Source organism: Helicoverpa armigera, chromosome 20, assembly GCF_030705265.1.
Source record: "Helicoverpa armigera isolate CAAS_96S chromosome 20, ASM3070526v1, whole genome shotgun sequence".
Lineage (NCBI taxonomy): Eukaryota > Metazoa > Arthropoda > Insecta > Lepidoptera > Noctuidae > Helicoverpa > Helicoverpa armigera.
In genome coordinates this window covers 9877573-9904110 of record NC_087139.1, presented here as the reverse complement: position 1 = coordinate 9904110, position 26538 = coordinate 9877573, and the positions used below count along the sequence as shown (strand labels likewise).

The 26538-nt window shown below is 37.2% G+C and overlaps 3 protein-coding genes across 11 annotated transcripts in view; 2 read left to right on the top strand and 1 right to left on the bottom strand.

Moving 5' to 3' along the window:
* Positions 1-7999, top strand: part of LOC110382142 (kinesin-like protein Klp98A) — a 51557-nt gene extending 43558 nt beyond the window's left edge. Inside the window, 3 exon segments of the mRNA XM_064039913.1 lie at positions 1-195; positions 938-3694; positions 4146-7999. Of these exon segments, the coding sequence (XP_063895983.1) occupies positions 1-195; positions 938-973 (231 nt within the window). The 3' untranslated portion in view covers positions 974-3694; positions 4146-7999.
* Positions 8000-8256: 257 nt separating this feature from the next.
* Positions 8257-24695, bottom strand: LOC110382154 (EEF1A lysine methyltransferase 1). Of its 9 annotated transcripts, XM_064039910.1 has the most exons (6): positions 24429-24577; positions 18373-18423; positions 17360-17437; positions 10110-10274; positions 9116-9266; positions 8257-8886 (listed from the first exon to the last, which is right to left on the bottom strand). In XM_064039910.1, exons 2-6 carry the CDS (start codon positions 18421-18423, stop codon positions 8543-8545), a joined length of 789 nt encoding a protein of 262 aa, XP_063895980.1. In that variant the 5' UTR covers positions 24429-24577; the 3' UTR covers positions 8257-8542. The 9 variants fall into 9 exon arrangements, with proteins under 9 accessions (XP_063895980.1, XP_021198317.3, XP_021198316.3 ...); XM_064039906.1 differs by lacking the exons at positions 8257-8886; positions 9116-9266; positions 10110-10274; positions 24429-24577 and adding exons at positions 12343-14930; positions 16705-16740; positions 24584-24694; XM_064039905.1 differs by lacking the exons at positions 8257-8886; positions 9116-9266; positions 10110-10274 and adding exons at positions 12343-14930; positions 16705-16740.
* On the top strand, positions 10871-11893 carry LOC110382150 (N-alpha-acetyltransferase 80). The gene is made up of 2 exons (XM_021342643.3): positions 10871-11029; positions 11264-11893. The coding sequence occupies exon 2, from the start codon at positions 11267-11269 to the stop codon at positions 11864-11866; it is 600 nt and encodes a 199-aa protein (XP_021198318.2). The 5' UTR covers positions 10871-11029; positions 11264-11266; the 3' UTR covers positions 11867-11893.
* Positions 24696-26538: the final 1843 nt, after the last annotated feature.

Sequence of the window (26538 nt, the reverse complement as noted above, 5' to 3'; positions counted from 1 at the left end):
GTTGCGGCAATCCCATTCCCTGGTCGCACGCTGTGGGCGGGCGAGGCGGTGTGCCGCGCGCGGCGGGCGGCGCTGGAGCTGTGGCTGCGGCGCCTGCTGGCCGCCGCCGCCGCCGACCCGCGCTGCCCCTTCCGCCAGCCCGACCGCCCGCTCACGAGAGACGCACTCGTCAGCTTCTCGCCCTTCTTCCGCAAGGTACCACAACAACACATAATGGAAACATCTTACAACTACCACAAAATATAAACTAATATACCTACATAGATTTTGTATCATCTTTGTAATTACACACATTACATATTCAATCTAAAAGAGCTCTAAAGCAAGGTCAAGACATCAATGACTGTGTTTCGGATGTTAAACTGTAGACCTCGGCTGTCATTGAGCATCATTGGCAGTCGTTATGGATTTTCAGAAGCCAGTAAGTCTGACGCCAGTCTAACCAAGAGGTATTGAACCCTCCAGCTTTTGTTCTTTAAAGCTATTTGGAAATGTTAATATTTTAAACCGGATATACGAGACAGGATTATAAAGGTCGCCAGAAGACGCTGGATGTAGGTCCTTTCCAACCGGCATCTATGGAGATTTAAGTGGGAGGCCTATGTTCAGCAGTCAAGTGGACGTCCTATGGCTGAGATGATGATGATAATGATGGATATACGAGCTAGGCATTCTGAGCAAGTAAAGTATGAGTCTCACCATGGGGTATTGGGTTGCCCGGGTAACTGGGTTGAGGAGGTCAGATAGGGCAGTCCCTCCTTGTAAAGCACTGGTATTCAGCTACATCCGGTTAGACTAGAAGCCGACCTCAACATAGTTGGGAAAAGGCTCGGAGGTGGAGGGCTGTTCCCAATAATCCAGCCAGTTTCGGATTAGTAGAAACAGCCGTAAGTCGTTAGTAGAAAGGAAGAAAAAGTAGTATATTATATTTCCTCAGGGCGTGTTCGAAAGCGGCAAGTGCGGCACGGGATGATGGCGGGCGCCGCTCGCCACGTGGGCGGCGCTGGGGACTGCAGTCACCGCGCTGCTGCACGCGCTGCTCGCCGTGGCCGCGCTGCTGCTGCACTGCGCCGCGCTGCTGGCGCTGCTGCTGTACCGCGCTGCTACGCGACGCTGACTGTATGTACACGCTACTGTTCACGACCACGGTGCAAGGTCAACTAGTGATTAGTGACGGCGGAAACATACGTAGGCTGCCTGTCCACCGGAGCGGAGCTAGGCTACGGAGTGGACAAACTGAGAAATATTAACCAATAGGATTGCACAAAATCTTCGCTCCTCAATCCTATTGGTTAATATTACGCGTCAGCGTCATACGTGTTTCGTACATTTAATATGGTTAAAGACATATTTGTCTGTCGTGTTGTGTTGCAACACATGTATTTAAATGTTTGAAACCGACATGACACGCCACGACACGTAAGTGTGTTTCCGCCTTGACAAGAGCACGCAGTTGGGTTTATAAAATGCATGTAACCCGCGCATGTGCCTCAACATGCGCAAACTTGCACCGTGTAGATACACCCTAACTCGAGCCGACTGGTCAGCGTAAGTAGCTGAACAAAATATACATTTTCAAAACTGCCAAACATCATGTCCTCGATAACTTACCAGAGTATTTATCTACTTTTACTACTAAATTTTGTTAAGAAATTATGATCCTTTACGTTGTTAGGCACATTTGAAGATTTTCGCCTTGTTGAGCTACTTATGATGATGACCGTACCAACTTTTACGCGGTGTCCTGCGTGAGCGACGAACGCGACGCGACGCGACGCTGCGAACGCGACGAACGCGATCAACTCAACGGCATTCTCTACATGCGGCCTATGTGAGTGTCTGCGGCGAGACGCGACGTAATGCGTACTTGTTTTGCGGGCGACCAGATGCGACACCACGAACTATTCAGAAGCGTTGATCGCCACAGTGCGTGAATCAAGATTGTTGTGGGACAAAAAACATAAATGTTGCTGTCTGTACTTTAAATATGAACTTTCAAGCAAAATTGTACTGAACTTCTCCATGATTTGAGAAGTAATGACCAAAATCACGTAGGACATTTGTCGCGCATAGCATCGCGTCGCATTACGTCGCGTCGTGTTGCGTCGCGTCGCGTCGCGTTCGTCGCTCATGCAGGACACCGCGTTATACTCCATTTGAGTAAATAAATAGATAGAGTTATACCTACATTATTAGGTATACCAATTTTTATATTTTTGATCTTACAACTAAGTAAAATATGTGACAAAGAACCACTAACGATAAACAGTCTTGCTATTACATTTTATTTAAAATTTTTCTTCAAATATATATTACAGCTAAAAATCAACCTATGTACTTGTAACAATTAATGTTTATATTAATTATTTTATGTATGAACTCTTATCAAAATTGTTTATTTTTAGACAAGTGCTTACTCAAATGGAGTGTCGGCGACAGTACCTACAGAACGCGTAGCTTATATATTCAATATGAGCTAAACTTTCATATGTACAGTAAATGTGACAGTAGCGCGTACCGAGCAGAGAGCAAGCCGTGATGTGGGCAAGTCCTTCTAGACTGTGTAAGCTATAGAGGCCGTCTCGCAGCCGAACCCCCCACACATCGGTCATTTAATTCGTAAATTTAATATTTCTCACTATATGACCATCGTTTCACAGATAGGTCATAGATATTTTTTTGTTGCAATAAAACTGTGTCAGTTATTATAATAATACTAAGAAAGCCTTTTTAAACTATTTTAACGCAATTTTTGCGTTTATGAGCAAGAGTCGTTATAACTCGCAGACGACTACAGCTAATAAGCCAAAATATGCCCGTTCTGATATTGGAATATTCTAATTAAGGTATTAAATTTTAAATGATTTCTAAAAAGGTGACGTCTTCCAATCGCACTTAATTTCGCGCCAATCAAATTGTGTTCATTCTAATAGGCCTATTTGATGTTATTATTTGCCGTGGCCTTAGTAGATTTTACTTAAAAGTATGAGTAATTTTTTGAAACTATTGCTAACTGACTCAAGAAAGAGAGAATATATTGACAATATTAAAAAAAAATACATTTAATATAGCTGAATTGTGTGTGCTATTAAAATACAAATGGCCGATGTATGATATAAGTTAGTGCTGCGAGACACCTCCACACATTATACATTCATTTCTGACTATGTTATAGTTATTCCATTTTTTAAAAGACATTGTTTTTTACGCAATATTTTGTGTGTTCATATATGATGTGTTAATCAAAAATATTTACTTTTTAAATGACGTTATAAGTAACCGTTTGGACTGATGATTGGGAACTATGGCCCAAGTTCGTCGACACCATAAGCTACCATTTTGCTTAAACAATTTTTTTAATGCGAAACTTGTACGTGAAAATTCATAGTAAACAGTTATTAGAAAACTGATGTTATAATATTGTGCTGCTTGTCAATAGGTATATGAAATTCGTGAAAGGTTTTCATTTGATTAGTTTGTAAACGTACTTCAGACATTAATTTGACAGAAAAAGACAAAATGACAAATCAATTTATTAAACCAATGCTTTTTATCTAAAAAAAATACCAAGTAAATATTTTTGAATTAACACATTAAAAAATGTTTTGTAATAGATCCGTAAACATATCGTTTTTTATAATTTTAATGGATTATTATCTGTATATTGTGCAATGATTAGTTCCTAAGATATTAGGTCCGAACATGCTGCTGCGCCCCGCAATACCTACGACGCAGCTGTATGTGTCGCGCCTTCATCACTCCACGAAGGTCGAGGAGATCGTGGAGTATATACGAGTCAAGACGAACTGGACCTTAAGAGTCGAGAGGTTGGAGCCGAGACACAACACAAATTTCAAATCGTTTGTGGTACGTGTGCCGACTCAGCATCTCGACATGTTCCAAGAAGCGTTTTGGCCGAAAGGTGTCGTTTTCCGGCGATTACGCGGGAGGCTACGCGACACCACGCAGTGCAACACGACACCGCCTATTCGTGTCAGCAAATAGATATTGTTTTGACGATTTATTTTTGTATGTATTAGTTTATAATTATTTTAATGTTAATTGTTATTTGTGTATTGTATTTTCTATGGGCCCTAGTTGCCTGAATCAAATAAATAAATAAAAAAAAATAAAAAATAAATTAGTTTCAGTTTCTAGAGGACAAACCCCTTTACATATAGAGACACTTAGTTCAGTAGGAGCCGGGTGCATAAATATGTATGTGAAGGCATCAAATGTCCATATATTTATGCGTTTGGTTATTTTAACTCAGTAAATCAACTTCCAAACTACTAACAAAGCTTACTTTAATTACGAATTACGAAGTTGGTTTACTGATTTCTTTTTACAGTGAACTTCTAATTGCAAGGTGACATTTTTAATTCGTACGATTATATGTATTTAGGGTCGTCTTTGTTTCGATTTTTAGTCTGTAAATAGTAATACAGGGTGTTGATTTTTCATCAGTCTTTTTCTCGGCATAAAATCGAAATTGCTACCTTGTTTTTACAAAGTTCACTGTAGTGTCTCTCTATGTAATAAGCCTGTATAAAGCCAAGCCCAAATTGAGAAGTATATTTTTGTACGTGGCGAGTTTGAAGTGAGATCCCGTGCCTAGCTGAGGCAAACATAGTTAATATAGTAATATATTTAGAGTTATATCAAATTGTACTGACCGTATAATTCGTGTTATTTTTATTTTATTTAGTAAGCTTACTAACATGCACAATTTTTAGTTTAATTATTATTTTTAGTGTTATGTTCTTTTTTTGTAAAAAAAAGTGCTGGGACGCCTAAATTGTAGGTTTTTTTCTGATTGACATACTCACAGTTTTAAATTAATTAATTTTATAAATTATAATATATTCATTAGTGGCGGCCTATTGAGCTCAACGTTTAATTTTATCTCCCAGGTTTTATCAGACGGTGGCAAAGCTCAAACAAATAGCGAAACGTCACAAAGTTCAATATAATAATAGTCTAATGCAAATAAAATCTATCTTAAATTCATTAATTCATGTGACATGTCTAACTCAACAAATGTTTAATTCTAAATGCAATTTTTATTAAAATATGTATACAGTAGGAAGGCCTAAAACTATCAAACACAGTCAAGCAGAACCATTTACTCTTTTAATAGTTATTACCTTATTTAGAGAATATATATACTATGATACCCCTATAAGGGGTTAGTGCTGATAAAAAAGACCTTAAATTATATAAATATGAACGTATATATATTTATATTTTTCTAATAGAATTCTATAACAAATTATCTTCACAAAAAAATGACCATATAACACACTTTAACAGTATACCTGCCTCTATCGGAAACCCAGTAGTAATGTGTGGTGTTGCTACAACAAAATATTAATACAATATGGTAGCAATTGTCCAATAGAAGAATTTATTCTAGGTACTAGTGTACAAGCCCCAAAAAGATAATTTACTAGTTATTTCAGTCGCTACGGTTGTGAATATAATTTTATTATTTTATAATTTCACCATTGCTAACTTCGAGCCAATAAGTTATTTGATCGTTTTAATTTTGACATTTAAACTTTCTTCTAAAACAATTTAATTCTTTTTATCTATTAGCTTGACAAATTACATTATTCTATTTATTACTATACAGCTAACATATAGGTATTTCGCGAATAATATATACTTAATAGTCCGATATCAAATAATTATTTATTATTCTGTAAAGAAAAATAGGATTCCCTATTCTTATACGTGGGCTTTTCAAAGTTTAATGTTAGCAGATTGACACAGACAATAATAAGAAGAATATTGCTTTCTTAATTAGTTTACTGCTATGCACTAAACTCAAATTTATTAAAAAGCGTAAGGGCAATTCTCTTTGCCCAGTCTGAAGTTGCCTGCGCAGTCCCTTGATCTTTCATGAACAAATTCTACTGCGCAGCATACCAACTGACTTCGATTTCTCTAAATTCATCCGGCCGTGGTGTAAAACTTATGTGTAAACTGACAAAGTACGTGAAAATCTACATAGCCAAATGCTTATCTATTATAGTCCACATTAAAATATGACCATACAAGCTACCTATATTCAATAACAATAATGAGGCCCACTTATTGTTTTATCCACTAAATGCAAAATCGTTCTGTTCTCTAGTTCCAATGACTGAGATAGTTGGTATAATGTTTTAAAAAAAATCCGAATTGAGAACCTCCTTGACAAGTCGGTTAGAAAACCAGTGAACGTTGGCATAAGGGGTTTTCAGTTTATATATCTCACGACGGTACCGCTTCTGTGAGCTTTCAAACTTAGCAGAAAGCCATTTCGCATGCGTACTAGTTATCGTGAGTGAATTCTTCTAATCTCGATCCTTTAGCAAGTAAACAGATTTTGTGAAAGGTACAAAAACTATTTCATCTGTGAGAAAAACTAAATTACTTTGATTAAATTCAGTCGTGTCATACGCTGAAGTGAAAATGCTCTTGTAGTAAGTACATGACGGAAAAATGCCTCGAAATTATATTTTCTTTCGACTGTCTATACGAATTATATAGGTGCTAGAATAACCTAAAATATTTCATAACTTCACCATTATTTACCTTAAAATTAAACAAATAGTAACAAATTATTTCTTGTCTTAGTCTTTAACCGGAACACACGAATGTGGATAGTTTAACGTTTTAAAACAAAGACATGCACTATTTCCCAAATACATCCGACTATTTTACATCATAATATTATTTTTCCACTATTTTCTCGACATTATATTTTTTATATTAATATTTGACTAAGTTTTTAACTGATTAGGCGAGCCCATAGACTAGAACATTGTGCCCTTCTAGATAGACCCCATAAATACAAAATAGAAACATTTCAATGGTAACATAATTTATATATATGTGACCTTCATGATGTTCTCACAGGAGTCCAATTGTGAGCGACATAATACAATTTGTTTTGCTAACATAAATGGCTTTTAAATAATATTATCGTTTATTTTAGTACAAATTTCCTTTTTTAATATTAAATATAAGGGAAGGCCTAGTTAAAGTGACTAAGCTAGCAGTTTTCATAAAGGATTTAAGTAAATTGTTAGGTGTATTTTAAATAATGCGACGTTATTAAAGATATGATGTGATCTACAGCATTTCATATTTATTGAACATCTCAATTTTATTTGCATGGATAACTCTGTAAGTTCAAACCTTTTTACCTGGATTTAAAGGTTGATATAATAATAATACCTACCTTATTTTTATTTAATTTGTGAGTTGCAATTGAAAAGTAAAAATAAACATTTATTTATTCGATAGTGATAAGTGAGGAATTTATTAAAAATAATAAATGAGTGTCCATTTAAACGTTGTTAAGTAGATAAATTACATCACCAAGTATGGCCTATAGTTAGAAAAATATAAAAATGTCGATGGACAGCTTTTGTTTACAGCATCACGTTAAACATTACAAATACTTGAAAATTAACAAATTAATTAATAGTTCAATGAAATACCTTTATCGACATAGTACCAACACTATTTGCCTCAATTTTCGAAGTTGTCCATTAACATCGACAATTTCAATGTGTATAATACAAATATTACATTAAGTTATGAAATTCCCATAAAATATATAACTATGTATTGTTAATGTAATGAGTTACATAAGTGCGTCGGCTTACTGTAGTTGCAAACATTTAACAAAATGATGGGTGCTTTACAAAGCGTAGGATATAAAAGTTATGAATGAATTATCAAATTTTAGTATTTTAGAGGGAGTTGGCAGTAGTGGTTTAGTTAGGACCAACTAAATAAGCTCCTTCTGGTTCCAAAAGTATGCACAAACAGTAAGTCGACCCACTTATATTGTGTTTTTGCATATATGCGCGTATTTTAATCTTAGCAAATTAATTGCACATTATCAAATTGAGAGAATTAATGAAACTGAATGTTTACCAGCATAATGTAACAAATAAACTAGTTTTGTTAAGGATGAACAATAAAATGAAAATGTTTTACAGTTTGTTGTTTTAATTTTATACACACATGATAAATTAATAATAATTGTTTTAGCAACATATAAAATCGGCGAAGCTAGCGTCAGTCGATAACGTCTACGGCATGCACCTACCCTTGCTCGTCACTAGCGCTGTACCCGACTGCCTGTGATTTAAATAAAGGAATTGTTTCTTACTTCGAATCAATGAATGGGCGTGACCAGTAACGTTCTTCGTCCCCCGTGAGAGAGTTCATTGCACTTCGTAAATAAGACAACCATTATATTAAACGTTTTATATTTCAAGTCTTTTCGTAACTTATTTAATAAAATCTTACAATACAATATATACATTATGCTCTCTAGCCACATAAATTACATAACAAGTAATATTTATATTAATAAATGCCCAGATGTCTTTTTGCCTCATGCAAAAAAACTACATCTAGTAAGATTGTTACCTACATACTTTCATATAATTTAAATTACATATAAAATTCAAGAATTAATTGAAATGGGATGTAAAACTTAAATTGATTAATTTAGTCATCAAAATAGCGCTCACGATCATCTCAGAATCTCGTCTAAATTAAAATTAGCGTAACACGAAAACTCATTGGCCAAGTTATTTCTATGATGAGGCTGAAACTCGCACAGACTCAAGCCCAAGAGCTGGTGTACCATATCCTTCATGACAGCTCCAGTACACACTACAATTTTATTGTTTGCTAATAGTTTGATGGTCTGCGCAGTCTTGGAGATGCACTCTTCAGATAAGAAGGGAGGGTCTGCCACCACCAGGTCATAGGAGCCGAGGGTTTCGGGAGGCAACTTGTCCGGAGTGTTGTAGTCGTAGAATACGAAGTCGGGAGCGTGCACTTCGAAGCGACGGTCGTACTCCAGCAGAGTAACTGGAAACAGAGGGGATCTGATGTTATTTGAAATAAATAAAATATTTGGTAAACAATTTTTTTTATATTGCCATCTTAGCAGCAGTAATGCAGGCTGGAAATGTTTAATCTGTATTTTTTTTTCCATTAATAATTGAAATATTTATAATACAATGTTCTTCATTTACTAATACATTTTTGGTTTACAATCATGTCTGTATTAAAGTTATTAAATTATAATATTTTTTACCTGTAGCTCTATCTCCAATCTGCCTCTTAACAGGTACAAAAAGGGTGGGGCAGGAGACAAGTGCCACCCTGCCCCCCTCTCCCACAGACCTGTCCACCACCTTCACCAGAGACTGCACCGTCGCCTCATCATACCAGAACTGGCTCAGTTGCTGAAACAGGACAATTATATTTATAGATAGCCAATCAATCCTCCGAGCCTTTTTTCCCAATCTATGTTGGGGTCGGCTTCCAGTCTAACCGGATGTAGCTGAGTACCAGTGCTTTACAAGGAGCGACTGCCCTGCCTGACCTCCTCAACCCAGTTACCCAGGCAACCCAATACCCCTTGGTTAGACTGGTGTCAGACTTACTGGCTTCTGACTACCCGTAACGACTGCCAAGGATGTTCAATGACAGCCGGGACCTACAGTTTAACGTGCCATCCGAAACACAGTCATTGGTGTCTAAGATATACTTAGAAAGTACATACAAACTTAGAAAAGTTGCATTGGTACTTGCCTGACCTGGAATCGAACCCGCGCCCTCATACTCGAGAGGTTGGTTCTTTGCCCACTAGGCCACCACGACTCACTAGGCCACCACGACTCCACGACTCGATATTTATAGATAGCCAGTACCAGTAATTTTTTTTAAAACATCAATAATAAAAACTGTACTATTATTTATAACGGACAAAAAAATCACGTTAGTTGTATGGAAGCCCCCCAAAATATTGATTTAATTCTAGTTTTCAGTATTTTTTGTTATAGCGGCAACAAAATGTCATCATCTGTGAAAATTTTAGCTCTCTAACTATCACGGTTCATAAGATACAGCCTGGTGACAGACGGAAGGACGGGCAGAGGAGCGAAAACAATAGGGTCCCATTTTTCCCTTTGGGTATGGAACCCTAAAAATTAAGACTAATTGATTTTAAACTAACTAAAAGTTAAGGTCCACCTAGGCTGACCAATGCATAGTAGAATAAATACCATTAATTCAACATTTCCTACCCAGTTTTCATCAAATAAAATGTTTTCTTTCAATTTATTATCAGCTTCCAGCTTGTTGAGTATCTCCTGCCGTTTCTGTTGCTCTGCATAGAACTCTTGGAGAGCTGCAAATGTCTCTGCAGACAGTGAGGGTATGTCGTCATCACCATCCATGGTATGTGGGACCTTTGAATTACAAAAAAATACAATTTTTGATTGTGGACTATTAGTAGTTCTACTGCAGGGAAATGTCTTCCAATAAATAGAGAAGACATAACTAAATAAACTCTTTAGGAGTGAAGTTTTATTGACTATTTAAATATTAAATATCATAAAAAAATATTCCTGAAAGTTTAAAACAAGAAAACTCATGGAAAACTGAAGAAAAAGACATGAAAAGAAGGAAATGGTTCTTTTCTTGTTAAAAGTTTAACTTTTATAGTGACAGCATCAGATCCTCAGCTAATTTAATGAGGTTTACATGAGGATCAAAACTACATTTCTTTGTTGATACCTACATCTAGCCAACAGCAACTTGATTGGCATTAAAACACCTGCTTAGATTTATAAAAATAGTGGCTGTCGCTAGGCTACCGTAACTGCTAAAGCGTTTTGATCAGAATATTTTGCGATATACTTGTGGTCTTAGGACCATCTCGCGTTAAATTCGTAGTGTTTGGATAGATGCAATCTTTCAGCTCCAATTCGACATTATCTAATCAAACTACGTAGCTTTAATGTCGTAATAAGTTAGATCATACGAAAACAGAGTCGATCTACATTACAGTCTGCGCTAAACATGTGTGTGACAGCTATAAATAGGTTAGTTTGTGGCCGTGCTGTGCCCGCGGAGCACAAGATGTTCCAAAACTTTGTCAGATAAAAATCACAAATACTGTCCCAGCGTGAGGTTGAGCATCAGAAATGGACATAGTTAATTTGTAAGTATCCTTATTTACTATATATTAATAATACCTGCTCCAATGTTACAAATTTCGCTGAAAAGCTTGAAACTTTGGAAATCCCAAATTCTAACCTTGATCAATAGACAACATAAATTTAACTGTCAAAATTGTCATTGTCATTTTACAAATAATGCTGTCAAATAAAATGTTGCTATCTTTGATGTTTAAATTCTACCACCCCTGTCATTAACTAATATTTCATTATTTTAGTGGATGAAGATGGAAACGCAGAATCTTCAAGTAGTACGCTTACACGAAAACCCCCATTATTTAAAAGCATGCTGTGAATTAATCAACGATGAGTGGCCACGCAGCGAGACCGCCCGGATGATGTCACTTCAAGCCTCCTGCAACCACCTGCCAACAAGCTTAATTCTCATCGATGATATGAAACGCCTTCTTGGGCATTGTAAATTAACTGCTATACCCAGCATACCGGAAAGTTGTTTTATAGAAACTGTAGTTATCAGTAAATTTATGCGAGGAAAAAGGCTAGGTAGCTATTTGATGAGACAAGTTGAAGAATACTGCAAAAATATATTAAAATTAAAGATGCTACATTTATCCACCAAAGGACAGGAAAACTTCTACGCGAAATTAGGGTATGAAAATTGTGCCCCAGTCTCCATTTATGGTGTCCGTAGTTTTAATAGCGTACCTACAATTAGTGATAAGATTCCAAATCAAGTGCCAGTAATTAATAATATTGTAGAAGGAGCACCACCTCCCCCGCCCCCACCGATGCCAAAACCTGAGACTATGGTAAACAACACGTTAAAATCGACTAAGACTTTTATGTTCAAGTATTTGTAAATATAAGTAGTTTTTTAATAATTAAAACATATTTTATTAACCTGCTACTGCGGCAATCCTTTATAATGGCGTCCTGGCCGAGTGTCAGCCACGGCACGAGTTCATATAAGGAGATCAGCCAGCTGCACAAGCATTTGCTTGGACAATAGACCTGGTATTCACTATTGCTTCTCTCTCATGGCCCGACGGGACGGCAAGCTGACACGACCAAACAGTCATCAGGCGCAAGACCACAGGACTGTCATTAACGTAGGAACTCTCCAATTCACGGGTGTACCAATCTCCAACTTGCAGGCTTCGAGCTGCTTTGTGAAAGTTTCTAAAACCGTCAAAGTGATTTCGGCCCCACCCGGGAATCGTACCAAGACATCGTATCAGCCCGAGATACTTGGATGCGACACAGGTACACACGAGGTACATATTATTATTGTGGTACAGTAGTACCTATAGTAGGTGGGTATAATAAGACCAAAATCTAATTTTAAAATCAGGTTTAATACAAAAATATAATACCTACAAAAGAATATTTGGTCAGTATTTTGGTAAAAAAATTATTAGGTAAGTACAACATATTAAAATTAAGATTGAATAAAAAAAAATTAAAATATTAATTTTAAAGGTCTAAAATATGTAGATACGTCTATGAATAAACTGTAGTAAAAAAGAAGGGAGGTACACTGTACAGTAGGTATGTTAGATTTAATTCTGACCAATGATTCTGACTTCTCTAACCAAAAAGATAGAATGCTAGATACATAACCTCCTCCTTTTTGGGAAGTCGGTTAAAAATTGCATATTATTGAATTACAACACATTTAGAAGTATTTTTTTATTTCAACTGACATCCCATCTTATGAACGCATAAAACTACCTACAGTTTGCTAAAATTATACTTAACTTAAAATTAATGCATATATTTTAATGCAACAAAATAATAACACCATATTTCGTAACAATAGAGGTATTTTTTTATGTTTATTCTAAGTTAAAACTTGAGTAAATACTGTCGTATCAACCTATCAGACTACAACTGAAGGAAACAGAATTGCAACATTCTTGCAGTCTTTTTGATTATAAAGACCGTGTTTGCGATCGTCGTGACTTCGCGAGCAAAGTCAAGTGCAAATATAAGCGAATAGACAGCTGGCTTCGGACATAGACTTATGTACCTACAAGCCCAGTGCATACCGCTGGAAGCGCGTCGGAGCGCATTTGAAGACAACAATTTAATATAAACCTTAACTACCTTAACATGCACTTAGACCGTGTTATGGAGGTTATACCCTACAATTATTTTTCCCACATTCTATTTATTTATTGCAAAAATGTATACAGTTACAGAAATGCATCCTTATCCTAGGTATACATTACCCTGTTAGGGCGCAGCAAATTAACTTAAAACTATCTCAACACAACATATATACTTACTGTTTTTTTACATTCTTCTATACCAACACCATATTTCTTGCAAATAAATGATTTTTTATTTTTTATTTGTATGTCTCTACCAGACCGCGGGACTATAGTCCCGGATTTTTGGGAGGAGAACGTGGGGCCGAAGCCAACACGCTGAAGCCCTTTTGAGACAACTTTAATGAAATATATATTAAATTCATTTATTCAAGTGACCATGACCCATTTTGTTAGTAACAATTTTTACTTAATTACTATGTTAGTAAATTACAAAACAAAGCATCCTAACCTAAGATAACTGCCTGTATCAAATCACCACTGCAGGTCTATCACCGAAGTGGAAAGTCTGCAGCAGTGATTCATATACAGGCAGTCGAGTCTACTCGCTATACAGCGCACTAAGGTGTTGGGCGAAATGGTGACACAAAACCGACGATTATCCCTGAATACACTTTAGAAACGTACCCAAGGACAATCCCCGGTTCGGGGCTAAACTATTGCTAACTATGGATGAAAACTACTTGGGCTATTGTCACAGGATGCTAATGGACTAGGAATGGGGACACTACGGGAACTATGGCACCTGCCAATGAAACATGAGCGGCTGAAGGGTGAGGATACCTCGGCGGACTTTAAACGCTTATTATTTATTATTATTGCAGTAGGTTATTATGGAATTTTGCCGCCTCCTAAAACGTGCCGCCTGGGGCATTTGCGCCCCCTGCCCCTGCCACGCTGCGCCACTGCTTCTTGCTTCATAATTGTGTTCTTCGGGATGCCTAGCTCTATTATTTTGTTTGCTATTTAAACATGCTTCTTTCACAGCTAACTCATTCTGCTTGTGTTTTATCTTATTTTCAATATCCACTTTCAATTTAGCTTCTTTGGAATGAATTTGTTTTATTTTATCTTTAATTTCACGAATCTTGTCAGTTTCATTTCTTTGCATAGTTTTAATTTCGGCGTTTGATTTTTCTTCTTTCAAAATTAGCTCATTTTGCATGGCATTGATCCTTTTGTCGGAGTCTCCTTTTAAATCGGCATAATGTTGCTCAATTTTATCTATCTCGGACTGAAGTTTGTCTTTTTCCTTACGTTCATTCTTTAGCATAATATTGATATTATTGTCGAAATCTCTTTTCGCTGTAGTCAACTTTTGTTCTAAGCTGTTGATATCACGTTCTATCTTAATTTTCGTTTGAGCTTCTTCATCTTTCATTTTTCCAATTGCAGCAGATATTTCTGTTTCTTTATTAAGATATTCTTTTTTCATCGCTTCAATACTATTATCAACAGCAACTTTCGTCTCTGACTCAATTCTCAACATCTCATTTATTTTATTACGAAGTTCGATCTCTTTTTGAGATTGTTTTTGTTGCATACTTTGTAAACGGTTTTTCAGAACTTTAAAGTCTTTTAAAGCCGCATCTAACACAGACTTATAACACTCTCCTATTTTTATATCTTTATCGAGAAGGTCTTTCAGTTTCTTGAGGTCTCGGGCCATCAGGAATTTCCGATGAGTTACATCCCAAATTTTACGTTCTATAGTTAATGACAAAGGATCCTTCACCTCATCTTCGTCCATGTCCCCATTCATGTTTTGTTCCTTTTCTGTTTTACCGTCACTGGTCTCACGGTCTCGTTTCATCTGAAATCCAAAAAAAAAATTAGATATACAGTCGTGGTCACATAATTAAAGACACGCCGTGACTCGTAGTGAAATAAATAGTTTTGGTACTGACATGAGCTTAACCACGGTATAAAATGTAATGTAATTATTATTAAAACAAACATTACATTGTGTTCTTTAAATTAAGGATTTAACGCTCTATGGGAACTGAACACTAACTTTTGTAGCGGATACTTGGCTGGTCAGCTAATTAAAGACAGTAAAAGCCGAGATAAGAAAAAAAAACGATAGATAGAAGTAGTCGCCATACTTTTTTTTAAAGTGAGTATAAGATTTACAATATACAATTAAGGTAATAATTTAGGATCCCTTCATTAAAATTTTTCATTTTAGTCCAATCAAAACGACTAAAACAAAAAAAACTGGTAGGTAAGTAAAATGTTTTAGGCTTTTTTAAATAAAGTTTTGTCATGCGGATTCATTCAAACCACTTGAATTGTAATAAGAACATGGTAATAAATTTATTATTAAAGATGCCTTGTTAATGGTATTAAAAAAGTCAAGGTTTGAGAACAGCTGAAAACCGACGCCAAGGAAAACTTGTCCGCAAATAGACTTTACAGTGGTGTTATAAAGAACTAATATATAGAGTCCATTACAAGCAGGAAGAGATACGGGCTGAGGGACCCCTGATGTAAGCCAACACCTACACTGAAGCTGGTGGTAGTGCCCGCTGCGGACCGGACTTCTGTACGGCATCTGCCGTACATCGCTCGGATCAACTGCACATACTTCCCTGGTATACCTTTCTCCTCAAGGGCCCACCACAAAACCTCACGAGGCACCCGGTCATATGCCTTCTCGAGGTCAACGAACACCATATGCAAGTTTTTGTGTGCACTCCTGTACTTTTCGCACAATTGGCGAATACAGAATATAGCGTCCGTTGTACTCCGACCAGGCATAAAACCGAATTGATTTCGTGCGATATCACTCTCTTCTCTCAGCCTCCTTTCAATAACTTTCTCCCACACTTTCATAGTATGTGACATTAGCTTTATTCCTCTATAGTTGTTGCAATTCAACACATCACCCTTGTTCTTAAAAATGGGCACCAGGAAACTATTGCACCACTCGTCTGGTATAGTTTCCTCTTGCAACAACTTATTGAAGAATAAAGCCAGCCATTTCCATCCATCCATCTTTAATAATTTCCACACTTCCACTGGTATTCCATCTGGCCCTATCGCTTTTCCATTTTTCATTCCATTCACTGCTAATCTGACCTCATCCTCACATACATTTCTTACAAGGCCCTCGTTCACCGCTTTATGATGGAGCACACCGCTCCACTCATTTTCTTCATTCATCAGTCTTTCAAAATATTCCTTCCACCTACCTTTAATCTCCACATCATTCGAAAGGACCGTTCCGTCTCCATTCTTTACACACCTTATCTGGCATACATCTCTTGTCATTTTCTCCCTAGATTTAACCAATCGGTAAAAGTCATTTTGACCAGCTGGGCTATCTAGGGAGTCATACATCTTCTCGTGCGCTTTTGCCCTTGAAATAGCCACAATCTTCTTTGCTTTCTTCTTACATCCGTTTTCAAGTCAACGGGCCCTTAAAATTCAATATCAGACGATTCAGATGTTTGATTTTGCTGACCTGATGAAGCTAGTGAACTAATAAAGATTGTGTTAGAATGACATAGTTAATGGTTTAACAATGGTTACTTGTTAACATAATGGTAATGTGGTACATTTGAATAAATTCGAGTCTGACTTACCGGACGCTTTTTTGGGGCTCTGGGTTTCGCCGAACCCTGAAACAATATTAATAAATTGCTTAAATATCAGAACTTACCCAGTGTTCCTATGTTGATAAAAATCTTGTTTTAAAGCTTAACTCACAGAGGAGCCTAATTAGATAAATATTTTTCCCTATTCCCAATCTTATTTGCGGCGCGTTTCACCGATAGCAGCAAATGCAAGCAATGTTTTTTTCTGTAGGTATTATTATATCTAAGTACTTTTGTATTATTAAATCTGCAAATAGATTTGAAGCACTTTTAAGTCTGGTTTTAGAGGTAAGGTTTTGTGACTCTAGATGTGATGACAGGATTAAAAATAGTGATTCTTATTAGGCACGGATATTGAGATCTCAGCGGAAGAGTGGGGGATCGCTTTGCGCACTGTACACACAAGGCAATAAACCTCTAATATAGTAGATAATAAATCGCTTCTGCGCAGGTGAAGGTCAGGGCTCAATATCCGTGCCGATAACAAAATATTTATTAAGATATATCGCAACAAAGATTTAGCGTCCCCACCCTGACATGACTTGGGTCACGTCTATTGTAAAATGTGTACTTTAACGTATAATTTCAGTTTTCATGTTTATCAGTATATAAAATACTGTTTATAACTGATGATAATACGTACGGAACCATCAGTGGGCGTGTCCGACTCGGAGTTGGGCATTTTTTCTTTAATTACTTCTTCTAACAATGTATTTACACGCTGGAACATGGAGAAATATGTCATATTAAACCATTTATAGGGTCAATTCCCACTGAAAGAGCAGCGGCCGGCAGCGGCCGGCAGCGGCCGTAATTGCAAGGGATTGAGCGCGAGCGCGGCGGGCCGCACCGCGCCGCGCTCTTACATTTTCCGTGCTCTTACGGCCGCTGCCGGCCGCTGCTCTTTCAGTGGGAATTGACCCTAACCTCCCCACTCAGAGACATTTAATGATTACTTAAGTCACTCCTTTGTGGCGGAATGCAATACAAATCCTTCACTAAGGAATGGCTTAGGCAAGTAACCATTAAATGTCTCTGAGTGGGGAGGTAAGAAACTAAGCTAGGAGACAATTTATATATTGCAATTTTATTATTTGATTTGATTTCGAGTTCTAATAAATAAAAATAAAATTTTATCATAATGAAATGTGTAACCTACGTAATAAGTATCAGTTTAGTCAATCTATACTTATATTATAAAGCTGAAGAGTTTGTTTGTTTGAACGCGCTAATCTCAGGAACTACTGGTCCGATTTGAAAATTTCTTTCAGTGTTAGATAGCCCATTTATCGAGGAAGGCTATAGGCTACTTTTTATCCCGGTACGGGAAGTAGTTCCCACGGGATGCGGGTGAAACCGCTGGCAGAAGCTAGTTTTTAATATAACTGAGTATTCTATAGAATATAAATAGTAAAATTATGTGTTACACTTATTATCTAACTTATTACCCATTGCGTGTAGCCTCATGTAGGTACACTTACTGTAAATTAATAATAATATTTTAAAAATTGCATAAAAAACTAGAATATATTTTGTGTAGGATGGCTTTGTTCCGGCTTTACATGGCATGGACATTTAACCTGCACCCTTTCAAGTAATCCCTCATGTTTATAAGCACAGCAGGTATTTACTCTAGTGATATAGGTAGATACTTACGTCAAAATCGACCTCGCAGTTTCTGAACAACTCTTCGCCCGAGTCTGACATCTGGAAAATTCAAATAATTTGGTTTAAACATTCAACTTAATTTAGGGTCCAAGGGGTATTGGGTTGCCCGGGTTGAGCAGGTCAGGTATACAATCGCTCCTTATAAAACACTGGTACTTACTCAGCTGCATCAGGGCCCCGATTCTCCTAAGTTAATAATGTCAAAATCGAATAGAAATCGAGTCGCAATACGATCGCAATAGCAGTTTTAACCATATCGGGCATTCTGCTATTAATAAAAGACCAATCGTATTCGATTGACATTTGATTGGTGTGTGTGCGATTGGTCTGCTATTTTGGTGATTTTGGTCTATACGGTAGTTTGCTGTACAATAATTTTGCAATCGTAAATCATTTGCAGACAAAATGATTCATTATTGAATGATAGAAAAGGATAAAAACGTTTATTTCAAAGAAAAAATAGCGGAATGCCACATACGCTTCAATCGTAATCGAGTCGGGATTGGATCTCAGTCGAAGGTAAAAGAAAGTAAAATTAGGAGAATCGGGTTAGACTGGTAGCCGACCCAAAAAAATGCTTGGGAGTCTACCGGCGTTCCTATCCTCGGTCTGCGGCACTAAAGCAAAATTTTAGCCCCTTCACTGATCGATTCTGAGGTGCCGTTTCTGACTGAAGGTATGAACGCCTGGAAAGTGGCTTGCCCAAATACAGCCTTCCCTGATAACCCGGCTTCCCAGAGACAGTGGGACGAGCCGCTCTGCAGATTGACGAGAAATAAACTAATTGAAACATCTGTCAATACTGCTGAGCGTGCCCGCCTACTGACTGTGGGAGAGTGGGAGTCAGGGCTATGGCTTCACGCACTGCCGTCACCCAGCGTTGGGACCATGCTGGGTGACACAACATTCCGGCTTGCTACATGCCTACGCCTCGGCGCTCCCACTCTGGGGCTCCGCATCGCTGTCAGTGCGGCGAATCTGTGGACTGCCTTGGGTACCATGGTCTTTCCTGTAGCAAAAGTGCTGGTCGCATGGCACGACACGCCATCATAAATGACATTATCCGTCGTGCTCTTGTCACCGCCGGAGTGCCAGCCGTTTTAGAACCCACAGGCTTAGCGACGATGGCAAGAGACCAGACGGGATGTCTATAATGCCTTGGAAGATGGGAAGGTCTTTGGCGTGGGACGCAACCTGCGTCGACACCCTTGCACCTTCCCACGTTCCCAGTACGGCGAGCTGTGTCGGTGCAGCTGCTGCAACCGCGGAAATCCTCAAACGGCACAAATATGTAAACCTCACCGGCAATTGCATTTTTGAGCCGTTTGGGGTTGAAACCTTGGGACCATGGGGCCCAAGTGCCCACAGACTCTTTCGAGAAATCAGTAAGCGATTAGTGGACTCCACTCGTGACCAAAGGGTGTCCTATACTTCGGCCAAAGGATATGCATTGCTTTAGGGCACGATCCCCGCTGACGATGCGGATGAATATTTTGATACTTAGTTTTAATATTTCCCTATCATAAATTGTATTCTTATTATTTTAATTAAATAAATAGACTGATCCTTAACTTTATTAAGTAACAGGAAAATAGGTACGAGCTAATTAGGTCCTTTTTGACTAATTGACGAAGAACGGATGTTTGCGAAATCATTCAGCTCATTTTTCCTGTCTTTTATAGGTACTCTAAAACACGCGTTAGTTGCTACCTATAGGTACCGTTGAGGAATTCCCTCGTCTCTTTGTAGTCTCCATCATCTTAACCTGCATAAGTCACACACCTGAATGTCAAGTTTTACTTGAAGTGTGAAGGTAGGTATCTACAATTTCCGAAAGTGGCCCTTGATTTCTCAGGGTTTCTATTATCAGATCCAGACCTGATGACAATGGTACCATTTGGAAAGTATTTTGAAAAAAAAAGTACCTATTCATTTTTCATTGTTTACTCGACAACATAGAATTTATGAACTCACTCAACTAAGTACCAAGCAAAGGATTAGGTGGACGTGTTCTATCAGAATACAGCCCTTTTTAGTTGGCCCACTTTTAAAAGATAAATCCTTTGACAGGTAGCACGGCTGACAATTAACTACAAAAACAGTTTTAAAACAAGGTAAGTAACTGTTAATGAAAAGAATTTTAACATATTTTTTACTTGCAAAGCACATCTATAGCGTAGGTATGAGTATTTGTGTTAGTCAAGACAGAAGACAAGAAGTAAATGGGTTACAAATAAGGTATTATTTTGTTTAAAAAAATCGTACTCGTTCGGGGAAAAAATGCGATTTTCAAAGTCAAAGTCAAAGTCAAATCATTTATTTCATTTAGGCCTTTACAAGCACTTATGAACGTCAAAATTATAACTAAGTTTGATTCTAGTTGCCCATTCCAAAAGTAGCTTCCTATGGAGAAGAACGGGCAAGAAACTCCATGGTTACTCTTTTTAAAAATAATATAGTATTACAATTTGTATGTATTGATACATACAGTAAAAGCATGCGAAGATCATGTAGAATCGCAAAGACAAATGGGGATAAAGTGACAATTAAAATGCTACATGGTGTTCACATTTACAAATTGGTTTATATTTTGGTACAAAGTTACAAACAAATAATCAAAAGATGAATACAATTTTATTTGCTGGTGTAATTTTAATTTGTTAATTAATTCGATATTGTCAGTATGTCCTATGGAGCAGGACCAGCATGTTTCCAAGCATTTTTATCTTGAATGTAATCTTCTAATTTATAATATGCTTGCTTACAAAGTGTGGCTTTTATATGAGTTTTAAACCGCATGTCATTTAGTTCCAGAATGTTGTCTGGTATTTTATTATAACATTTGACACAATATCCCATGAAAGATGTATGTACTTTAGATAATCTAAACTGCGGGATAGCTATCTTATTTTTATTTCTAGTGTTATAATTATGTCTATCACATATTTTTTTACGCCAAATGTCCGGGTTTTTTTAATGTTTGTCCGGGTTTGGCGAAATTCGAGATGGCAGCCCGAGTCAAGACTAAAGACATCGCGGATAATATTACGATTTCTCAGAGACTCGTAACTTGACGAGAGTTATCAAATAATTCACTTGAGTCGTATATTATTGCGCACGACGTGATTGACATTTATTTAGATTGCACGGGTCGATCGAAGTTATGGTAAAGCAATGCTTGGCACGGCCTTGTCCATAGATAAGTGACCATCTTCTCATGACGAGATCATCCGTATTTCGAAACATTTTAAATTTATGGGCCCTGGCTGTCATCTTTGGCAGACGTTACGGGTATTCAGATCCAGAAAGCTTGACTCCAGTCCAAGGGCCCGGGTTCCCCGTGTAGCTGGGTTGAGGAGGTCAAATAAGCAGTAGATACTTAGCATCCGGTAAGACTGGAAGCTGACCCTAACATAGTTGGGAGAAGCTGACGATTTAGAATGTACGTATGCAGAGTTAAGGCCTATATAATTTTATTTCCCATTGAAATTAACTTGTTGCATTGTTATATGTGAATGATAATAAATAATTTAGTCACGTTCTCATGCGCCTGGCAGTGGACTTCCGATTCATCATGTTCGCCGCAGTTTTAATCGCCATTCGACAGCCAGAGGAAACTACTGCGATTAACCAGATAAAAATAATAGGTAGTTCTAAATTCATAAAAAATGTTACCTAAGTTATGAATATGGACAGAAACGCGGAGTTATGCTCGGAATTCAGTTTCGGAACGACAGCGCATTTTACGACAACTGTAGGTGCCTACGTAGGTACCTGCCTACCTACTTTAGTTTATGACTAAAACTGGGACCCGATTCTCCTAATTTTACTTAAGCGACATACGATTCACGTTCGACTCGATTCGACTGAGATCCAATCCCGACTCGATTACGATTGAAGCGTATGTGGCATTCCGCTATTTTTTCTTTGAAATAAACGTTTTTATCCTTTTCTATCATTCAATAATGAATCATTTTGTCTGCAAATGATTAACTATTGCAATACGATTGTAGAGCAAACTACCGTATAGGCCAAAATCACCAAAATAGCAGACCAATCGCAAACCAATCGAATGTCGTTGGAATACGATTGGTCTTATATTAGTAGCAGAATGTCCGATATGGTTAAAACTGCTATTGCGATCATATTGCGATTCGATTTCTATTCGATTTTGACATTATTAACTTAGGAGAATCGGGCCCCTGACAGAAGACAGACAGATCAGCCCTAATCACAGGGTTAATCTCGCATCATAAAATACCTTAGCGAGGTTCATTGTCAGAACATAATTCATGTTCTTTCAGGCCTAAGTTCACCGACAACAGAAACGTTAGTTCTCTGAAAACGACTGTTTACTACGAATACGTCCGATTTGCAAATTAAACAGTTGTTTTAGGAAATACGGACATTTATGTTGTTGGTGAGTGAACTTGGGCCTTAGTGGGACTAGTTTCATGGTTTTTATAGAGCCTTTGTACTCTTGAAAAAAAAAATAGTGGTATATTGACTTCTGACAATATTAGTCATAATAAAACTACTTTTACGGATTTGATCGCGGTTATATTAATATTATTTAATCCCGACGTTTCGCATCCTTTACAGCGTCCATGGTCACGGACAGACAAAGGTGTTGATCGTCTTGCTATTTTAGTTACACCCTACATTTGTTGATTAAATGTAGTGTGAAAGTAAAGTAGTGTGAGTGTAAAGGATCCGAAACGTTGGGATTAAACGATATTAATATAACCGCGATCAAATCCGTAAAAGTAGTTTTATATTAGGTACTGGTGATTTTATTGGAAGCCGACTCCAATATAGTTGGGAAAAAGGCTCGGAGGATGAGGATGGTGATTAGTGGTGTCAAAGTCAAAGTCAAAGTCAAATCATTTATTTCATTTAGGCCTTTACAAGCACTTATGAACGTCAAAATTATAACTAAGTTTGATTCTAGTTGCCCATTGTGATGGTGATTTTAAGTTTTTGTTAAACTTCTAAAAAGGTAGATATGGTCAGCATCAAACGTTGCTGAACCAATCGAAATTTTCAGAATTGCTCAACAACATAAATGGTCACAATACAATTTCTTAAAAACACAAACGGAAAAATGTAGGTAAGTACTTAACCTTTTGAACGTCTTAAGTTACACATAAGAAAAACAATGCTCCAAGCGATTCATGACGGAATGTTACACTTAAGGACTTGGTCAGGATTGGCCGCTTAATATCTGTGGTTGTGTTGCAAGTAACAATAGGTACGTTCTGCATTTATAAGAAAGAAATGGTTCATTCATTCTCCATTTTAATACTTTTCAACAGCAGCAATAACGTTTTGAACAAGCTCCCAACTCGCATAGGTTCTGTGTGTTACTTAATTTAGTTTATGAATGTTTTATGTGTAAAGTCAAGATTTTACTAGCAAATAGAATAGAGCTATTAAAACAAAACCGGCCAAGTGCCCGTAGTTCCGTACCATTATTTAGAAAATGAGCAAAAAATCATATTTGTTGTAAAGGAGCCCCCAAAATATTTATTTTATTCTAGTTTTCGGTATTTGTTGTTATTGCGGCAACAGAAATACATCATCTGTGAAAATTTCAACCCTCTAACTATCACGGTTCATGAGATACAGCCTGGGGCCAAATTCTTCTAATTTTACTTAAGCAACTTACGATTCACATTCGACTGCAATCCAATCCCGACTCGATTAAAGAAATCGAAGAATGAAGCGCATGTGGCATTCCGCTATTTTTTCCCCAGGTGACAGACGGACGGACGAACGGACGGACAGACGGAGAGACAGAGGGAAAAAGAGCGAGCTTTAGTATTTAATTAAACTAATCAAATCATTAAAGCGAAACACCGCATGAAAATCGGTTGAGCTCTGAGATAATCGCGCACAAATACACATATACCAACTTGCTGGTCAAACTGAGAAACTCCTTTCTTTTTGAAGTTTAGCAAAAATAAATATCCGGCATTTTCACTGAAGGCACAAAGCAAAAACATTGAAAATTCACCTGTTGAAGTTTCTAAGTAGTAACTTACCTTGGCAAAGTTTAAATTAATTGTTTATATTAAATCACTTCACGCCACTTTCAAATCAATCAAGCATAGATTTAAGATATAGTTTATAAGAAAACTTGATTCTAATAATAATCAATTAAATACGCATAAAATTAAAATAAGTGTACACAACATACCAGCGAACTTGCTAAGCTGCGTTTGCCGCCAAAACGTGCAATCTCATCCAGTCGGCTTCCCGTGCATGATGCTTACGTCATCACAATCAGCACAGTACACTGATCCCCATTAGACCACGCTACATAACATAATTTATAATACATACGTATTTATACTCAGTTAACATTTATAGCTTATCATATTGTTAAGTGTACGAGTGTATTCATCATTGCGCGTTGATGTTCATTTGTCAGTTTTCAACTCAGGGGCTGGATTCTGCTAACTTTATTTAAGTGACATACGATTGATATCCAACTGAGATCCAATAACGATTGAAGCGTATGTGGCATTCCGCTATTTCTTCTTTTAAATAAAGGTTCTTACGCCACAAATTGAGTTTGAGGCCCACTTTCATCAACAAGATAAACATCATGCAGCTTTTCGTAAAGCAACTGTTTCTATGAAAATTTTGCATGAAAACATTTGTTTATGTTTTGTTATCGTAGGTACTAGAGCCTGAGAGTTTCTTAGTCAGGCATTATTTACTTACAAAGTCACGTAGAATGGAAATAAAGAACATAGGTACAAAGTGCAAAAATAATATTTATTACTGCACTCCCCCTACGCGCAAAGTGCGGTGTAATGTTTTTTCGTTCCAGCCCTAACTTCTTTCAAATAAAAAAGTAATATGTAATTAACAACGGATCACGCAATCCAAACTTACCACCGAAAACGCAAAATACATAAAACCATCTAGTTTTTAGAAATTAGTAACCTAATCTCCCGAGAGATGTCGCTGTACTTTATGCATAGCATTATAGGAGTACCATCTCTGTTCTGACATGATTATAAAAGAATTTCCGTCTCATGCAATAAATTGTAACGGAGATTTTTATCTCAAAGCTTGTTTATGTCATAAAGAATATTAATTAAAGTTACCGACATTAATTGCTATTAGATTAGAGGTCACAGCTTTTAAAACTCGACCTGTCCTAACTTGTTCGCAGTATTTTCACGACCATAGACAAGCATAGAGCTGTTTCGAATGACATTGAAATAATGGTATGTGATAGGAATGTTGATAGCTTTGTGTATTTTAAGCATTGACATATAACTATAATTTTAAGTATCTTGAGCTTGAGAGGAGCTTATGTTATGGTTTCGTAAGATCCGTATCCGGTCAAAGACACTTAACCTTTTCACCGCCACGCCATATCGGTATTCCCTTGCCCTGTACGCCAAGCCCGAAAATCTTAATTTTAAATATCTACTAAAAAATACATAAAAGTAATGATTTAATAGGTTTATTTTGTATTTTTCTGCGACCTGTTTTTTGTCGAGTATAGCCGTCGTTGGCGCACAGGGCACGCTTGCTCATGTCGGCTATAGCCGACATTGGCGTTCAAAAGGTTAAGTAAGTTTTGTACGTACGCGTGCTTTTTTCTAATACCTATGCTATTCAATCTCATCCATACTAATTGACTGAAGTGATAGAGAGGAAACATTTTTTTGTTTGTTTGTTTATAGGTACGCTAAAGGCTCCGAAAGTACTGAACCGATTTGAAAAATTCGTTCACTGTTGGTAAGCTACACTCTCCCCAATTAAAATAGGCATTTTATCGCAGTACGTATAGGCAGTTCTCACCATTCATAAAACATTCTTATTAGCGAATCGATTAAAATGGTCGCAAACAATCTCAAAAGGACTTCATTTTACGCATGTTAGCTTCGGCCCTATGTTCACCTCCCAAAAGGAAATCTATGGCAGAGATCTACTTACCTGCGTACCCTTAATTACTTTTTTTAAAGAGGTCAAATTGGTGAACTTTCATTCGTCGTAAAATCAATGTTAAAAGAGCCAGAGATATAAGCAGACAAGTTGCAGTCATCCACGTAGAAGACAGGACAAGATGGCGAAGTTGACTCTTCAAGGTCACGACCCTTAGCCTTGAGGACAAACGACACACGGAGGAGG